We start from the raw sequence: 18,514 nt of genomic DNA on the forward strand, positions 1-18,514 counted from the left end.
CTTTTCAACTGAACATGCTCTAGTGTCAAACCTTTTCATGTATTCACTATAAAAACAGTCACTCAGGATTAAAGTGTTTTTCAACAATCTTGAAAAAACATCAAGAATAACATTTTTAAACATGAATTTAAAAAAGGCATGGTAAACTATACCCAGTGATGCATGATGTCCACTTTAACAGACAGATAATTAACAGTAATTTCCTATTTACAAAATATCAACACTTTAATATCTATCAGTCCTTAGTTGTTATTTGATTGTACCATTTTATTTGAACAAAAAGGTCTTATACTATACTTGAAGACTTTTTTGTGAACCCACACCATCTGTCCAGTAGGTCGCAGAGCATGGGACAACAATTAGCAAATCCTTTAACACCTGCACACAACAGACCAGCTTTTAAATGTCCACTGCAGGGACTGCTATTCATTAAAGGGGTTAATTTAAATTATCTATAAAAATTATATACTATTTTAATTGAAAAAAAGACAGCTTAGTCATTGTTTCAGTGTTAATTTAATCATAAAAATACTCAATTATAGATACAGAAAAAAAAAAAAAAAACTAACAACTTCATCGCCACATAAATGTGCTATTTCAGGACTATGCAAACTCTCATCACATTCGCTCAGCATGCCACCCATCTCAAGTCCATACATAGTCAAAATAAAAGAATGGATCCAGCAAAATGTAGGTTCCCTTAACAACCACTCCTGTCACACATGATCCCACAATAAAGAAGCGCACACACACACACTTAGATAGAAAACAAAAACTATTGTGACTAACAGAGGCAATGAAGAACAATGTATACTGTTTGGGAAGAGGACTCTGATGACAATTACGACAGAGCTGCGAAAAGCTTACAAATCAGTACTAAATGAGGAAACACTATAATACTTATGTGTGATAAAGGTTTGTGCGAGCAATTTGGAGAATGGGAAAAAAAATTGAACAAATTAAACTATTGTGGAGTTCTGTTAATAACGTTGTCCATTTTATTTTTCATTCAAACATACATGAAAATCACAGACAGACATGATAAACATGTTAAAGCTGACGTACAGCTTCAGGTGTAACAGCAAACAATCTCATTCAAGTGATCTAAACAAAAGGCAAATGTTTATTTATAACATCAGATTTTTTTTCTGTGCAGCGATCAAACTGGTATTTTTAACCTTTATGGCCTAGAGTGGAGTCTGTGGGATAAGAAGAACAAAACTGAAAGGATTTTTCTGGAAAATGCTGGTGTCACAATCCCAACTTTAAAAAAAGTAATTAAAACTTTTTTCTCCCTCAGCAGAGGTGTTTGACAGCATAGTGCAAATATTAGAAAACAAAACACCAGTGCTAACAATGCTGATGCAAACCATTATAACTAATATGTTGTACCAAGCTCACTCCGAAACTTTTTACCTCACAAGGTTCTTATCACGATCTCAGGTTTGTCTTTTTGATTTTTAGCACCACCTCCTGGCTGTCAATAAAAACATTTTCAATCTGAAGCGCACAAAAAGACAATAAATAAATAACATCAGGGTACTTGTGGAAAGTTCATTCAAATAGATCACCCAAAAATACTTCTGAGGTACATAACGTTTAAAGCTCTCTCTATAATGATGTGTATGTGTCCATTCATCCTTCACCCAAGTAGTATACACGATTTTACGTCAGTTAAATCCAAGGAGAAACCATTGAGATACACACAACAGGCACACTTGCGCATACATTTTATATTTACTAAACATCCTGTACACATGGACTCCAACTACAGCCACTCACCAGGCAAAATAGATTTAAATGGCTTTTTCAACCCATCTTACTCAAACTCACTCGCTTCCATTTTGCACTTTAGCATCTGTTTAAGGTGAAAACCCACCCTAGAAACCGCACACTGTCCAATGCAAATTGATTCGGGCAGATTCACATTGTAATGCTTGATGACAGCACAGGTTAGTGTCTTGGCTCTCTAGGTTTTATCTTTGGGAAGAATCGGGATCATACAGACAAAATAACTGATATTTAAGACCAGCTCTGACATTCATTGATAAGAATGGTAGATGGGAGTGCTTAGTGTGACAACGTTTAGTGTTGCAGCTTGGGAAACAAATATTTGGATAAAAACCCAAAATCTTCATGCATGAGACTAATTAAAACCATCTTCTCTCAGATCAAAACATATCTATGAGTTTTCTGATCAGGCTCAGGAAGTCTAAACTCCCCACTCCAAGTTTTAAATTTCAACAAACGGTACATTTCAAAGGTCACAATCAGACTTAATATGATGAAAGCCAGTTGCTGAATGTAGTACATCTTAAACTTCGCAAGGACAATCCTCTATTTTTTCTCCTGGGATATACCCCTTTTTGGCTCAACAAATCAGAATGTTGTAGCTTTTGAACAATAAGAGAAATGATTGAGAACTTCTACAAAAACTCTTGAATGTCCGCCTAAAGTCTGCCTAGTTGGACAAGTCAGTATTTTCATGATTCAAAGGACTTCCCAACCAAAGTCTAATCAAACCAGAATGGTGTTGTGGATAAAAGATGATACCTTATTGTAACCCATGTAAAAACACTTCAAATGATCTATGATTCTTGCCACTTTGTTGAGCAATGTCAATCATTTAAAAAAATAATATTAAACAGAAACCCCAAAGAGAGAAATTATTCAGCTGCCCCTGGGAGTAACAGTTGTATGTCAGCTTTTTTAGGGGGATTTTCTCCTTAATTAGGCAGATCTTACAAGTTAAAATAAAAATATTCTTGTGTATCCATCTTTAGAGGCTTAAAACACTCTGAAATGAATCATTCACACAGGTGAACCCATGTCGGGTCGAATGTTTTACTGTAGTAGTACATGAGATCCATCAGGTCACTGTTGGACTGTCTGTTGAAAGGTCCATAAAGGTTTCAGGGAGAGTTGTCATGAGTCCATAAAAAAAGAAAGTAAGAGTTCCTCCCCCCTCTAACTCCTCTTCATTTAGGGATTCCCATGATGCTGAGCTCATCATTCATCATGGGTGTGGGGGGGTCTTTGTCTTTCTAGCTCTTTCCAAATGGATAGGGACCATGAATACCCTAGAATAAAAGAAGGAGAAAACATCACTTTGTGTTTTCCTTTTAACACAATAGAAAATATACGTGACAACCATAAACCTGATATGTACTTTAGTGTTCCTTTGTGTTTAAAGGCCCAAGCAAATACTGTAGTGCTTGATTGGAACCTGTTGATCAAGGCCATTTCAAGTTAAACGCTCAACTCAATACAAAGTAACAAAGACAAAAGGTTCTCAACAGTTGGGTCCAACCAGCCCAGGGAACTTCAGAGCTAGAACTGGGAATAAAAGGTGAGCTATACATGTTCATGAGACAATAGTAAGGATGACGATTCAATTAGGTAAACTCTCTCATTTAGATTTTCCCAACACATACTTGTACGTAGGTGTTTTTTTTAACCAATTAGAATATCCTGTAAAAGGTAATTGAATTAATTAATTCTGAATGGAAAACTCATGTTTCATTAAGCACAGACTGAAATATTTCAAGTTGTTGCCATTATTATTTTTCAATGTCTTTTAGCTAATAAAACGCCAAATTCATTTTTACAGAAAATTTGAATATTCCAGAAGACCAACACAAATTCATTTAAAAATTCTAAGCCGATATACTGTACAGTAAATGAATCCTGGTAGATGGCTGCTCTGACTTTGTGCTTGATCAAACACATCGGACCAACACCAGCAGATGACATGTCTCCCCAAATCATCACTGGTTGTGTAAAATTCACGTTGGACCATAAAAGAACTGGATTCTCTGTCTCTCCACTCTACCTCCATAATATGGGAGCTTGATTTCCAAATGAAGTTGAACATTTACTTTTATCTGCAAACGATGTACTTTAGACCCCTGAGCAACAGTCCAGTTATTTTTTTCTTTAGCCCAAGAAAAGACATTTCTGATGTTGTCTATGATTCAGGAATGGCTTAACACAAGGAAAGAGACAATTGTAGCCTATGTCCTGGATTGGTCTTTATGTACTGGTCCTTCTCAAAATATTAGCATATTGTGATAAAGTTCATTATTTTCCATAATGTAATGATGAAAATTTAACATTCATATATTTTAGATTCATTGCACACTAACTGAAATATTTCAGGTCTTTTATTGTCTTAATACGGATGATTGTGGCATACAGCTCATGAAAACCCAAAATTCTTATCTCACAAAATTAGCATATCATTAAAAGGGTCTCTAAACGAGCTATGAACCTAATCATCTGAATCAACGAGTTAACTCTAAACACTTGCAAAAGATTCCTGAGGCCTTTAAAACTCCCAACCTGGTTTATCACTCAAAACCCCAATCATGGGTAAGACTGCCGACCTGACTGCTGTCCAGAAGGCCATTATTGACACCCTCAAGCAAGAGGGTAAGACACAGAAAGAAATTTCTGAACAAATAGGCTGTTCCCAGAGTGCTGTATCAAGGCACCTCAGTGGGAAGTCTGTGGGAAGGAAAAAAGTGTGGCAGAAAACGCTGCACAACGAGAAGAGGTGACCGGACACCTGAGGAAGATTGTGGAGAAGGGCCGATTCCAGACCTTGGGGGACCAGCGGAAGCAGTGGACTGAGTCTGGAGTAGAAACATCCAGAGCCACCGTGCACAGGCGTGTGCAGGAAATGGGCTACAGGTGCCGCATTCCCCAGGTCAAGCCACTTTTGAACCAGAAACAGCAGCAGAAGCGCCTGACCTGGGCTACAGAGAAGCAGCACTGGACTGTTGCTCAGTGGTCCAAAGTACTTTTTTCGGATGAAAGCAAATTCTGCATGTCATTCGGAAATCAAGGTGCCAGAGTCTGGAGGAAGACTGGGGAGAAGGAAATGCCAAAATGCCAGAAGTCCAGTGTCAAGTACCCACAGTCAGTGATGGTCTGGGGTGCCGTGTCAGCTGCTGGTGTTGGTCCACTGTGTTTTATCAAGGGCAGGGTCAATGCAGCTAGCTATCAGGAGATTTTGGAGCACTTCATGCTTCCATCTGCTGAAAAGCTTTATGGAGATGAAGATTTCATTCTTCAGCACGACCTGGCACCTGCTCACAGTGCCAAAACCACTGGTAAATGGTTTACTGACCATGGTATCACTGTGCTCAATTGGCCTGCCAACTCTCCTGACCTGAACCCCATAGAAAATCTGTGGGATATTGTGAAGAGAACGTTGAGAGACTCAAGACCCAACACTCTGGATGAGCTAAAGGCCGCTATCGAAGCATCCTGGGCCTCCATAAGACCTCAGCAGTGCCACAGGCTGATTGCCTCCATGCCACGCCGCATTGAAGCAGTCATTTCTGCAAAAGGATTCCCGACCAAGTATTGAGTGCATAACTGTACATGATTATTTGAAGGTTGACGTTTTTTGTATTAAAAACACTTTTCTTTTATTGGTCAGATGAAATATGCTAATTTTGTGAGATAGGAATTTTGGGTTTTCATGAGCTGTATGCCAAAATCATCCGTATTAAGACAATAAAAGACCTGAAATATTTCAGTTAGTGTGCAATGAATCTAAAATATATGAATGTTAAATTTTCATCATTACATTATGGAAAATAATGAACTTTATCACAATATGCTAATATTTTGAGAAGGACCTGTATGTAGTGGCTATTGAACAACAGGTCCAGTCCACACTTTGTGATTCTCCTGCAAAGCCATTTAAGGGGCTTTGCTTCACACCCTTGTCAAGATTGCGGTTATCCCTCTTGATTGAGCAGTATTTTCTTCCCCACTTTTTCCTTCCAATCAATTTTTCATTAACATATTTGAATACAGCACTCCATGAACAATCACCATCTTTAGAAATGGCCTTTGTTGCTTACCGTCTTTGTGAAGGGAGTCAGTGAAAGCTATGGTCTCCTGAATGTGTAGGCCATAACATAGAAATGATCTATTACAACTCCAATTATAATCATTATTATTGGTCCATAGTTATATTCTTATTTTCTGAAAAATGGAAGTTTACATTTTCTTGAGCTGTAAGCAATAATTATCCAAATTATCAGAAATAAACCTTGGAAGTATATTACACTGTCTGTATTGAATTTATACAAGTTTCAATTATGAATTGAATTGCTAAAATAAATTACATTTTCAATGATATTATACCTTTTTAAGATACATCTTTGTTACAAACTTTTAAAAAGCTGCATGTAAAAATGTGAAGGTTTCATAATTAAGAAAATAACTGAAAAGCAGCAATGCAGATAACTTTGGGACACACAAGCACGCATCTTCAGCTGTAATAATGCCACAGTAACAAATAAAAAAAGAGACCAATAACTTAAAAAAAAAAGCCAGTGCAATATTTGCCATGAAAGCAATAGGTTCTTATACAGAGGTAGCCAAATTAGGAACTAAACTCGCAAGTAACAAACATACTGGATTACATAACTGAGCTGTTGTCTGGGTCTGTTGGTACACAGCAGGAGGGTCAATATGCACTAAAAAGTAATTTAACAGCTGACCAAAGAGTTTTAGATTAAAAGTAACAGAGAATGACTTGCTGACACATTTACTCTCAACACTGAGATCAACAAGGAGCGGCTCTCATATCAAACATCGGTTCTTAGTTGGAACTAGAAGCTACAACTGCATGTGTGGCAGATGGTAATATCTGTACATCTTACCATTTTTCATACTTTCTGCCTCGATGGCAGAATATATTGTCTAAGGATCTTGATCTTCTTCAGGACAATTTCCAGACAAGAAGCTTTGGGTTATCAAAGAACATGCTGTTCAGCCAAACATACAGATTTAGAGGAGACTATCAGACACAACCTTCAGCAATAAAGATAAAAGCCCAGGCCAGACTGACACACTTAAAGCTGTTCAGGACAGAGGTTACATAAACTTTAACAGATGCATCTATTCTTTATGCAAAGCAGCCTTGGGTGACAAGGGGGAACGTTTTTTTCTGTAGTTTTAGGTAGTACACTTCAGCAGATTTAAAAAAAAGATTTTAAGCCTGACGGGAAATACGGTGATTACATGATGTCCTAAATGCTTTGCAAAACCGGTAAATAAATCCGACTCATCAGGTTTTCTTTAAGGGATCCTTCTCTTGCTACAAACCAACGTCCATTCATTGCCCAAACTCTTCTGTACACAATATTTCATGGAGAAAGAGAATTGTTGTGGATCACAAGTAGGCTCTGGTGTGTTACACGTGGAGTCTTGTGAACTACAGGTTCAGTATAAAGCTTTTAAACGAACATTTGATGTGAAAAAAAAAAAACTATGAAATCTCTCTCTGCTTGATTGCACATATACAGGTCCTTCTCAAAATATTAGCATATTGTGATAAAGTTCATTATTTTCCATAATGTCATGATGAAAATTTAACATTCATATATTTTAGATTCATTGCACACTAACTGAAATATTTCAGGTCTTTTATTGTCTTAATACGGATGATTTTGGCATACAGCTCATGAAAACCCAAAATTCCTATCTCACAAAATTAGCATATTTCATCCGACCAATAAAAGAAAAGGGTTTTTAATACAAAAAACGTCAACCTTCAAATAATCATGTACAGTTATGCACTCAATACTTGGTCGGGAATCCTTTTGCAGAAATGACTGCTTCAATGCGGCGTGGCATGGAGGCAATCAGCCTGTGGCACTGCTGAGGTCTTATGGAGGCCCAGGATGCTTCGATAGCGGCCTTTAGCTCATCCAGAGTGTTGGGTCTTGAGTCTCTCAACGTTCTCTTCACAATATCCCACAGATTCTCTATGGGGTTCAGGTCAGGAGAGTTGGCAGGCCAATTGAGCACAGTGATACCATGGTCAGTAAACCATTTACCAGTGGTTTTGGCACTGTGAGCAGGTGCCAGGTTGTGCTGAAAAATGAAATCTTCATCTCCATAAAGCTTTTCAGCAGATGGAAGCATGAAGTGCTCCAAAATCTCCTGATAGCTAGCTGCATTGACCCTGCCCTTGATAAAACACAGTGGACCAACACCAGCAGCTGACACGGCACCCCAGACCATCACTGACTGTGGGTACTTGACACTGGACTTCTGGCATTTTGGCATTTCCTTCTCCCCAGTCTTCCTCCAGACTCTGGCACCTTGATTTCCGAATGACATGCAAAATTTGCTTTCATCCGAAAAAAGTACTTTGGACCACTGAGCAACAGTCCAGTGCTGCTTCTCTGTAGCCCAGGTCAGGCGCTTCTGCCGCTGTTTCTGGTTCAAAAGTGGCTTGACCTGGGGAATGCGGCACCTGTAGCCCATTTCCTGCACACGCCTGTGCACGGTGGCTCTGGATGTTTCTACTCCAGACTCAGTCCACTGCTTCCGCAGGTCCCCCAAGGTCTGGAATCGGCCCTTCTCCACAATCTTCCTCAGGGTCCGGTCACCTCTTCTCATTGTGCAGCGTTTTCTGCCACACGTTTTCCTTCCCACAGACTTCCCACTGAGGTGCCTTGATACAGCACTCTGGGAACAGCCTATTCGTTCAGAAATTTCTTTCTGTGTCTTACCCTCTTGCTTGAGGGTGTCAATAGTGGCCTTCTGGACAGCAGTCAGGTCTGCAGTCTTACCCATGATTGGGGTTTTGAGTGATGAACCAGGCTGGGAGTTTTAAAGGCCTCAGGAATCTTTTGCAGGTGTTTAGAGTTAACTCATTGATTCAGATGATTAGGTTCATAGCTCGTTTAGAGACCCTTTTAATGATATGCTAATTTTGTGAGATAGGAATTTTGGGTTTTCATGAGCTGTATGCCAAAATCATCCGTATTAAGACAATAAAAGACCTGAAATATTTCAGTTAGTGTGCAATGAATCTAAAATATATGAATGTAAAATTTTCATCATGACATTATGGAAAAAAAATGAACTTTATCACAATATGCTAATATTTTGAGAAGGACCTGTATTGGGGTCAAAAACAACCTCCCCTTTTGATAAAAATGTTCTTTTATTAGTTTCAGAGAAATTGGTTTAAAGAATCCCCTGTTATTAAATGCTGCATTAGCAGTCGGTTAGTATTGCACCATTATAAAATTCATTCTAGATGATACAAATGGGTCTTAATATCAATCAATAAAACCTTCAACCAAACACCGATTGATGGAGGGACAGCAATCCCAATGGTTTAATGGGCAACAAAGGAATGATTTTGACCTATGACTCGGTGACCTTGTCCATTGTGGCAGCAGTGCAATGTTTCCCCAACATGAGTCAGTTCGGCGCATGACTTAATATAGTTGTCCCTTAAACCACCACCAGCACAAATAGCCTGTGGTGGAAATGTGGGTTGGCAACATCTAACCAGCCATGTGTTTTTGACAAATTGGTGTGTAGTATGAGCTAACCTGAACTGTCTGAATACTGCATTATGCTTCATAAGACAATCACTTTATTTACACAAAGCATTACAAGAATCTTAAAAGATACATCACCCAAATAAAAAAGGTGAGGACTGAACTAAGTTCTGATGTAATGAGCTGTAAGGCAGATAGAGGGGTAGATATTAAATATTTTAGTAATCGATTGCACAATTGGTAAATCCCTCAGTTAATTGGCATAGTGATATACGTGCACTATACCAGGCATTCACAGCCTTACTTCTTGAGGCACCCCATTTAAATCTGCAAGAACAGCTGTAGCTCCTTTCTTTTAGAACTTTGAACTATGAAATGCACGTGAAAATCCCGGCTGATCATCTATAGTCAGTTTTAAAATGGAAACAATTACTGGTTTTAATGATTAAAAATTGCTAATGTTTATTATTAAGATTCTAAAATGAAATTACCATTAAACATATACATGAATAACGAACTATTAAAACCAAATTGATTATCCATCAAACGCAGCGTGTAAATGGTTCACAGCAGTGGGGAAAATAAGTATTTGATACACTGCTGATTTTGCAAATTTTCCTACTTACAAAGAATTGAGAGGTCAGTAATTTTAACTAAGTAAATTTTCACTGTGAGATACAGAATCTTAAAAAAGAAATCCAGAAAATCACATTATGTGATATTTAAATAATTTAGATTTTTTCTTGAATGAAATAATAATTTGATCACCTACCAACCAGCAAGAATTCAGGCTTTGACAGATCTGTTAGTTCTTCTTTAAGAAGCCATCCTAAATCCAACTTATTACCTATATTAATTACCCCTGTTTGAACTCGTTACCTGTCTAAAACACACCTGTCCACACACTCAATCAGACTCCAACCTCTCCACCTTGGGCGAGACCAAAGAGCTGTCTAAGGACACCAGGGACAAACCTCTAGACATGTACAAGGCTGGGATGGACTACAGGACAATACACAAGCAGTTTGGTGAGAAGGCAGAAACTGTGCAAATATTAGAAAAATGACAGAAACTCAAAATGACTGTCAATCTCCCTCAGACTGGGGCACCATGCAAGATCTCACCTCATGCAGTATAACTGATGATAAGAAAGGTGAGAGATCAGCCCAGAACTACACAGGAGGACCTGGTCAATAACATAAAGAGAGCTAGGACAGCAGTCTCAAAGGTTACCATTGGTAACGCACTACGCTATCATGGATAAAATCCTGCAGTGACCAAGATCCCCCTTCTCAAGCCAGCACATGTCCAGGCTTGGCTCAAAATTTCCCTATGACCACTTGGATGATCCAGAGGAAACATGAGAGTAGATCATGTGGTCTGATGAGACCAAAATAGATTTTTTTTGGTCTAAACTCCACTCACCGTGTTTGGAGGAAGAAGATGGATGAGTACAATCCCAAGAACAGCATCCTAACCGTGAAGCAAGGAGGTGGAAACATCATGCTTTGGGGTACTTTTCTGCAAAGGGGACAGAATGACCAGACCTTATTGAGGGAGGACGGATGAGGCCATCTATCGCAAGCTTTTGGACAACAACCTCCTTCCCTCAGTAGATGGGTCAGATTGGTCATGGCTGGGTCTTCCAGCATGACAATGACCTGAAACACACACCCAGGGCAACTAAGGAGTGGCTCTGTAAGAAGAATTTCAAGGTCCTGGAGTGGCCTAGCCAGTCTCCAGACCTGTACTTAATAGAAAATCTTTGAAAGGAAGCTGAAACTCATTGTTAGCCAGCGACAGCCCCGAAACCTAAAAGATCTGGAGAAGATCTGTTCAGAGGAACGGGTCAAAAGCCCTGCTGCAGTGTGAGCAAACCTCGTCAAGAACTACAAGAAAAGTCTGACCTGTGTGATTGTAAACAAAGGTTTCTGTACCAAATATTAAGTTCTATTTTTCTATTGTATTAAATACTTATTTGCAATTTCCTGGATCTTTGTTTTAGATTCTGTCTCTCCATTCTAAGTGGGAAAACTCGGCGGCGTATCAAATCCATATTTTCTCCACTGTAACTTTTAGTTGATGAAATGTTTGTGGTGTTCTTCACTCTTAAAAAATGAAAAGCATTCTGATTTCTGGGTGCACTGTGTGTCCAATTTGTCTGCGACATGATCAGCTAGAAGCGTTAACTGCTGCTTGCAAAAACACTGGAAATGATCTTAATGCTGAGTGGAGAATGAATGATGCCCAGCAGATAGAAATCAGGCAGTTACACATATACAGTTTTATATAACGTTTGCGCAGAGCTCTAACAACAGTATATACGTCTATATGACTGGGATTATTATCACTGTCGAAACAAATGAACGTTAATTTTGCCAATCTAGAAGTTATTTCATTCTTTTACCGAAAAAAACAAACTTACAGTTAATGGAAGATAAAATGCTACTGGCTTCACTCCTGGTCCAACAACTTTAGGATGTAATAATGTTTCCTGCATACTTTCAACACATTTTGCCAAAATTGTAATAATCTTGATAACCATTATGAATTTCCACACAGTAATTATGCTACATTTTTTATATCATTCCACCCCCTAGTATATAATAATTTATGTATACATCAGAACTCGTTCAGTGAATTTTCCTTTCCATAAGAAAAGTTAACAGTCACTTTGGTCTTGTATACCTTTGTCAATAGTTGAGCTATTATGAGTCTGCAGTTTGAAGTTAAACACTTTTCTTTATTCTCACAAGGTGCTGAGGTCCCTAACGGGTATGTGAAACGAGAATAACCCAAAGCCCGGTGTTTGGAACCAGCAGACAACAGTGTGCCAGTTGGCGATCCCATACGTTTTGTTTGTGTTTGGTTAAATACATTTTTTGAAACCAAGTCAAAACAGGCAAGTGAGTACACTCATAGATATTCCGAGCTGAAAACGTAGACGTCCACTAAGTCTTGATACCTTCAAAAGAATATCAGCAATAATAAAACAGGACTCCTTTTGGTCCCAGTGCCTAAAGCTGCTCAAAGAACACCGAATTGTTACATTTGTTGTGCACAGATCCTCATTTATAAGTCAAATCTGTTCTCCAGTTTGTGCACAATGATCTGAGACACTCCATCTGCTTGTTGCTCTATTAGTGAAGTCTAAATGCATCTCTAGGCGATGTGACTTCAAGAAACAGAAACACGTCCATTTGTACAAAAATCTGTTGCTGTTCTGCTTTTGTGCCAAGTTAACTCACTGCAGAGGATATTCATCAAGTCTGTTTTCTTTCACAGAGGCCTAACCTTTGACACTTCCATCTATTTTAAACTAAGCACAAAACATACATTTAGTTTTCAAACTTATAAAAAGGGGCCATAATATGCCTCTTGTAAGTCATTGTAAGTCATGTAGACAAAGAGGCTTTTTAACTTTCAACCTACATGATCTCTGTGGCTTTCTAAAACAATAAGATGAATTCCTTATCGAAACAACTTTAGGCTAAAATAGGTTTAAGCTAAATAATCAGTTCAGAATGTCTAGATTTGAGAATAAAAACACTTTATGAAGCCATGAAAGTATTTATACTAGCACATCCATACCTGGCCATAAGTCACCACGGAAAGATTTGTTTGGAGACCATTTGACGCCCTGTTTACAGCATTATGAGACAGTCCATTCTGATCTTGCTGGATTGGCTCTTGTGTAGGCTCCCAGGTTCCTCCAGGGTCTCTGAAGCTGCTGTCAGTGGCATCATGCTTGTTCTTCTGTGGCGAGGCAAACGGGTTGAAATCTCCCTGCACGTTGCGCTGCGGTTGCGTGTTGAATTCCGTCTCAAAGGAAGAAAGCTGCTGAGTCACGCCAAGGAGACCCCCGACTTCTACACTAAGAATCACCCAGATCACATCTACAGAAAGAGGAAATATATGTTTGGAATGATCCTATAGAACAGAGCACTGTGCTGCTATAAACAAAATGATTTGTATTGTTAGTCCAAGGCTATGAGAAAGTTCAAAATGAGCTAAGCAAAATCTCAGATGTAGTTTTTCCTACCTCCGTAGAATAATCCAGGTGCTGTACACATCCTCCACTGACCCTGGTACATGCCTGGATTTGTAGGACTTCTCATCTGTACACTCACATCTGAAATTTCCTGTGGGTCTAGAGACTTCACCATAACGGAGTTTACATGCCCAAACTGATCCCCTCCAATGTATTTGAGACAAACCCCTGGTGGCCATGACTCTGCACCTACAGATCAGAATATGTCAGAGTAAAAAAACAAAGTGAAGAAAAACATTTAGTGACATTTAGCGTTGTATAAAGTTTTAAAGTTATGTAAAAAAAGAAGCATGTACCTGTGTTTTGTATTCTCCAGGTCTTTGTGAACAGCGTATCTGGAGGAACGGATTCTCCTTCTCCAATTGTCACATCTTCAACAAAGGACATGGATGGTGTGTTGACACTGGGGCTTTCGAAGTCATAATATGCACCAATAGCAGCCTGAAGGTTCCTGTTCCAGCATAATAAAAAGAAAGCTGTTACTGGGGTCATCATTAGCCACGCAATATTTCCAACATTCATTTTGTCTGTCTGCCTTTAGAATAATGTTTCACAAAATGAATGTTAATATAATAGCATTATCAATTGCTTTGCTACATTTGTGTAACCCTGTTCTGGAAAGCAGCCACCATTTTAGATAGATTGTATTGACCTTACAACCAAGGCCTTGAAAGCAACAGCTTTCATTTATTAGCAACAACCATGTACAATATTTTCTATTGCGTGACAATGGAAATTACTTCAAAGGCCTTATCATTTCACTTCACTTAGAGTCAGAGTTTTTAAACGAGCCAAATTGCTCTAACTCATGTACAGTGTGTGAGAGACGTTGAAGCATATCCTGAAACGCGTCACTCGACACACAGAGGCTTTCATTTTCATTTGGCCTTGGCACTACACATAACAAGCAACTGCTGGATAAAATACTACTAAAGAAAAATATGGAGCAGGATTTTTGGACAAATATTGTTTTTCTTAACCAGTTCATTCTAACACATTTCCTAAAGGTGAAGTTTGAGAATAAATTCAGGAGCTTTCCATCGTTGTTTGAGTACAGCAAAATAATGTATTTTGCACCAATGAACTTTAAGTGTCACTTTGTAGTTCGTTGTTAAACCTCTCACAAAATTTTGAATGTGAATAGGAAAAGGACACAGCTGAGAGGTTTAGAAATGGAGAGAATACGCAGCAGAGGAACACTAGGAAGCATCCTGGAAGAACCAGTAAGGGTGGGCACTGAAGAGATCAAGATGTTCACCTGAATAAAAGACCAAACTGGATGTAAAACACTGAGGCTTTTAAATGAAGGGATGTAACTTTCAAGTCAGACCTGACACGCCTTCTTACTGACTCTGTGACTTGTGTAGAGACCGACACAACATAAGGGGTTGAAGTGAACTTGCTGTCGTTGCTGAAGGAAGGATAGATCATATGCTACGTTCCATTGACCTCAGAAGTTGGGGCTGGGAGGTCGGAGTTTACGTCATCTCCAAGTTGTAGCGTTCCAGTTTCCTGCATGTTTTTGGTCATATTGCAAGCAACTGTAACAGCAGTCTTACGATATTAATGACATTAACACTGTTCTATGTGGTATTTCGTGCATATAAACTGCTTTAAAACATCTCATCTTATTAACACTGAAAAGTAGTCAGTTCATATGGGTCCCGGGTTTAAGGGTACCCCTGAGGGGGGTCATGGGCATAAAACTGGTGAGTCAGCTTCTGGGTCGGGACCTTTTCGTTGATTGCAAGGTGGAAAGGACACGTCTAGATCTCGAAGGGAAAGTATGATCTGAAAATAGCTACAGAGACAAGATGGGAAGTAGATATAATCCACAATATTCTCCTATTTAGACATCCTTACAGGACGCCGAGGAGATTTTGAGTCAGGCTCACCTTTGTGGACATTTACCACAACACTGTGCTGTGAAAGGAGCTACTTCCCTTTGGAAAATCTCAAGTGCTTATCCATTTCTAGACAACGTGGCACATCTTCTGTGGTGTAGTGTATTTTTCTTTGTAACCGCATCTGTTCAGCAGTACTACCCAAAGAGCTAGTAGCTTTAAAATAATGTACAACCAAGAACATTGACTCTTTGCTTTAGAGTGCCAACAGATTAAGGAAGGTAGAATACTTCAAAAGTTGCTAATCGTAACAGACAACACTCCACAACATTTCCAACATATATTATTAAACAAAAAGGGGCCCTCTTTAGTTGCACAGTGTAGGATGTAATTCCTGCCTTTAGCAACAACCTTGAACCACGCCACAGGTTTCTCCTCAGCTCAAAATGATGATTTGCCTGTATACAATCTTACTTTTCCAGTATTTTAAATAACAAATAATGTTTACATACCCACTATTGCAACTATACTTGTCAGATCAAATGAAAAAAATAAAAAATCTTGACAAGATCTAAAACTATTGAGAACCAAGTCCTAAGTGTAAAGAAGCAATTCTTACTTTTTATTTAGTATACAATTTAGAGGCTGACATTACTGACATGAAGGGCTGCATTCCAGTTACATTTTGTTAAAGATCATATTCAGTGCCAGAATTTGAGGCATAAATCAAGCTTTTTAATTTAAATAAAATGATTAAAGATGAGAAAAGTAGGATTCACTTGTCTCACTGCAAAGAATAACGGTAACAGGAAACTGAGCAATGTCGCCTGGGAAGATTTAGACTTGGAAAACTTCCTCTCTAAATAACTGATCACTGAAACTGCCCGTTAGGTGAACTGTCATTAACTATTTAACGGTATTTGTGATGTTTTGCCATCAAACGGGTTCAAGTCCTTTGGCCATTTCGTCCCTGTGTAGTATTGGTCGTTTTGTGCCCAAATCTTCTAGAAATAAATAGGAATGTCTGTCATCACACATTTCGCACAGACCCCATGATACCATGCTTATTGGTCCATTTTGACAACCAATGGTTCAATTAATTTCTATTATCTACACATATTCGTTTATAATGAAGTTGGGTTATGTGACCCCAAGATATCCCTATACATCGGCAGGAGGACGATTCGTTTCGACGTATTTTGGTTTGATCCCAGATCTGTCATATTTCCTTAGACTAAGCTGGCCTAAACGTTGCTCACAACCAAAACAGAACAGAAATATTGCGGAAAGCGTAAAAATAAAATCTGATTTTTAAGTATTTGACTTGCCAATTACCAATCAGAGATTATCAAGTGAAAACTGGCTGACTAATTGGTGCCTTTCTAGGTAAAATGACATTGCATAAATGAAATGCATGTACGAATTGGCGAAGAACTGAACTGACCCAAGGCCACAAAAAAAAAAAAAAAAAACAACGATGTACTTCTACAGATAAATGTGCAAACTAAATGTTTGAGGTCCGTTGTATCTGCAAATAAATGTACTCACAAACTTTGTACATTTAGTGCTTCTAAAATCCGAATTCATCAATTATTTCCATTTCGAGTGTCTGGGATGCCATCCTAAAACTTTGAAGAAATACTGTATTATTAAAACCCACCTATTTCTTCGATTTAATTTAGCCCTCTAGAGACAAATTGAAATGACTCAATGCGGAAATAATCACCTTCATTAATCAGTTCATTTGATCAGGAGAACAAAGCCGCTCTGATCACTGAAGCTTGTTTTTGTCCACTGATAGATCACGACTGGTTCTGACCTAAGTTGTTGCTTCACAGTTAGCTCACTTTAAGCAGTTCTCCACGCTACAAAATATAACAAACATAATCTAAACTAGGAGTTTAATGTGCTTTATGTTGCATGTGAAGCAGAATGTGGTTGTTTTTAGAACTTAGTCCCAGCAGTAGAACTCGTGGTCAGAACAAACTTTACTGTTTTACTTCCGTTTACCTCGAATGGCCCACTAAGAGTTAACAGCCATTTCCCGTAACGGAAGGATAAAATGACCCGTGCCGCACTGGCCATCAGCACTGAGTCCTGAAGACTGCTCCCGTTATTTTTATCATTTTAACGTAAGATAACCAGCTAAGCGAGGAGGTAGGTTAGCATCATGTTGCTGTTCGACAACAGGCCCTCCTATCCCCGCACTCACCAGTTGGTCATGTCCAGGAAGAAGGCGCAGCCGGCCGGGTTGAGCTGGAAGCCCAGCAACCTCTGGAACTCCGATATAAGGACGTCCTTGTCCGTGGTGCCCATGCAGCTGAACCTCTGCATGAGCTCCGCGTCCACGTCCATGTCTGTGCCCTCCATGGATGGCGGGTCGTCCCGTGGTGGGGGTCCTCTCTCAGTTCAGTCCGAGGCCTCGTTCAACCATAACGACCAGTTCAATAACAACAACAACAAGCGACAGTGCGCATGGCATGAGCAAAGGGGGACGACGTTTGACGTTGCAACAGTGCGTGCGTCACTTTCAACGTCATCTGTTGCTATTTGTGGCCACCTTTTCATTGGTTCATCAATGAAATTCATGTTAAAATGTTTCACTTTAAAACGATTTTAAAAAAACGTAGTATATATTCCCCTGAGTTTCTGACAGTCATCTATAAGACTTTTAGTGGGCATTAGTTTGTAACCTTTTTGTTAAGTACGATTTATGAAATTTTATTTAAAACTTAATACAAAGTGAACATTTAGACATCTTGTCCTTTGTAGTGATGTCACAGTTGTGGGTGTGGATGCCAACGGAGCACCAAGAATATCATTTTTTAAAAACAACGGCATTTGCAGCATGTTAAAAACAGCTAAACACCTAAAAATTATTTTAAAGAAACATATAAATAGCAGGAAGGTATACTGGGTACAATTGGTTTGCAAAAACATTACCTTTAACTATTTGCACCATATTACCAATCACTTCTGAAATTGTAATTATATTATATTATATTATATTATATTATATTATATTATATTATATTATATTATATTATATTATATTATATTATATTATAGGGGCTAACGTAAAGACACAGCAATAAGCATGTGCTAGTCTTGTGCTGATGCTTATTACATTCTATATAAAGCATTTCTAGAAAGTTTTGGACAAAGTAAAATGTGGAAATGTTGTCATTTAAACCTTGCTGCAGTAATTTAGCACATGGAGTGCAAACAAACATTTCATTTGTTATTCCCAAACGTTTAATTCTAATGAAACTGTTTGAACATCCTTTATCTTT

The 18,514-nt window shown here is 38.6% G+C and overlaps 1 protein-coding gene across 2 annotated transcripts; it reads right to left on the reverse strand.

The window, feature by feature from the left end:
- Positions 1-975: 975 nt before the first annotated feature.
- Positions 976-17,728, reverse strand: ilrun (inflammation and lipid regulator with UBA-like and NBR1-like domains). Of its 2 annotated transcripts, XM_047348510.1 has the most exons (6): positions 17,434-17,728; positions 13,674-13,828; positions 13,369-13,566; positions 12,918-13,222; positions 10,752-10,847; positions 976-3,080 (listed from the first exon to the last, which is right to left on the reverse strand). In XM_047348510.1, exons 1-5 carry the CDS (start codon positions 17,589-17,591, stop codon positions 10,800-10,802), a joined length of 864 nt encoding a protein of 287 aa, XP_047204466.1. In that variant the 5' UTR covers positions 17,592-17,728; the 3' UTR covers positions 976-3,080; positions 10,752-10,799. The 2 variants fall into 2 exon arrangements, with proteins under 2 accessions (XP_047204466.1, XP_047204467.1); XM_047348511.1 differs by lacking the exon at positions 10,752-10,847 and having other exon boundaries at positions 17,434-17,725.
- Between the last annotated feature and the right edge of the window lie 786 nt (positions 17,729-18,514).

This window comes from Girardinichthys multiradiatus, chromosome 20 (assembly GCF_021462225.1).
Source record: "Girardinichthys multiradiatus isolate DD_20200921_A chromosome 20, DD_fGirMul_XY1, whole genome shotgun sequence".
Taxonomy (NCBI): Eukaryota; Metazoa; Chordata; class Actinopteri; order Cyprinodontiformes; family Goodeidae; genus Girardinichthys; species Girardinichthys multiradiatus.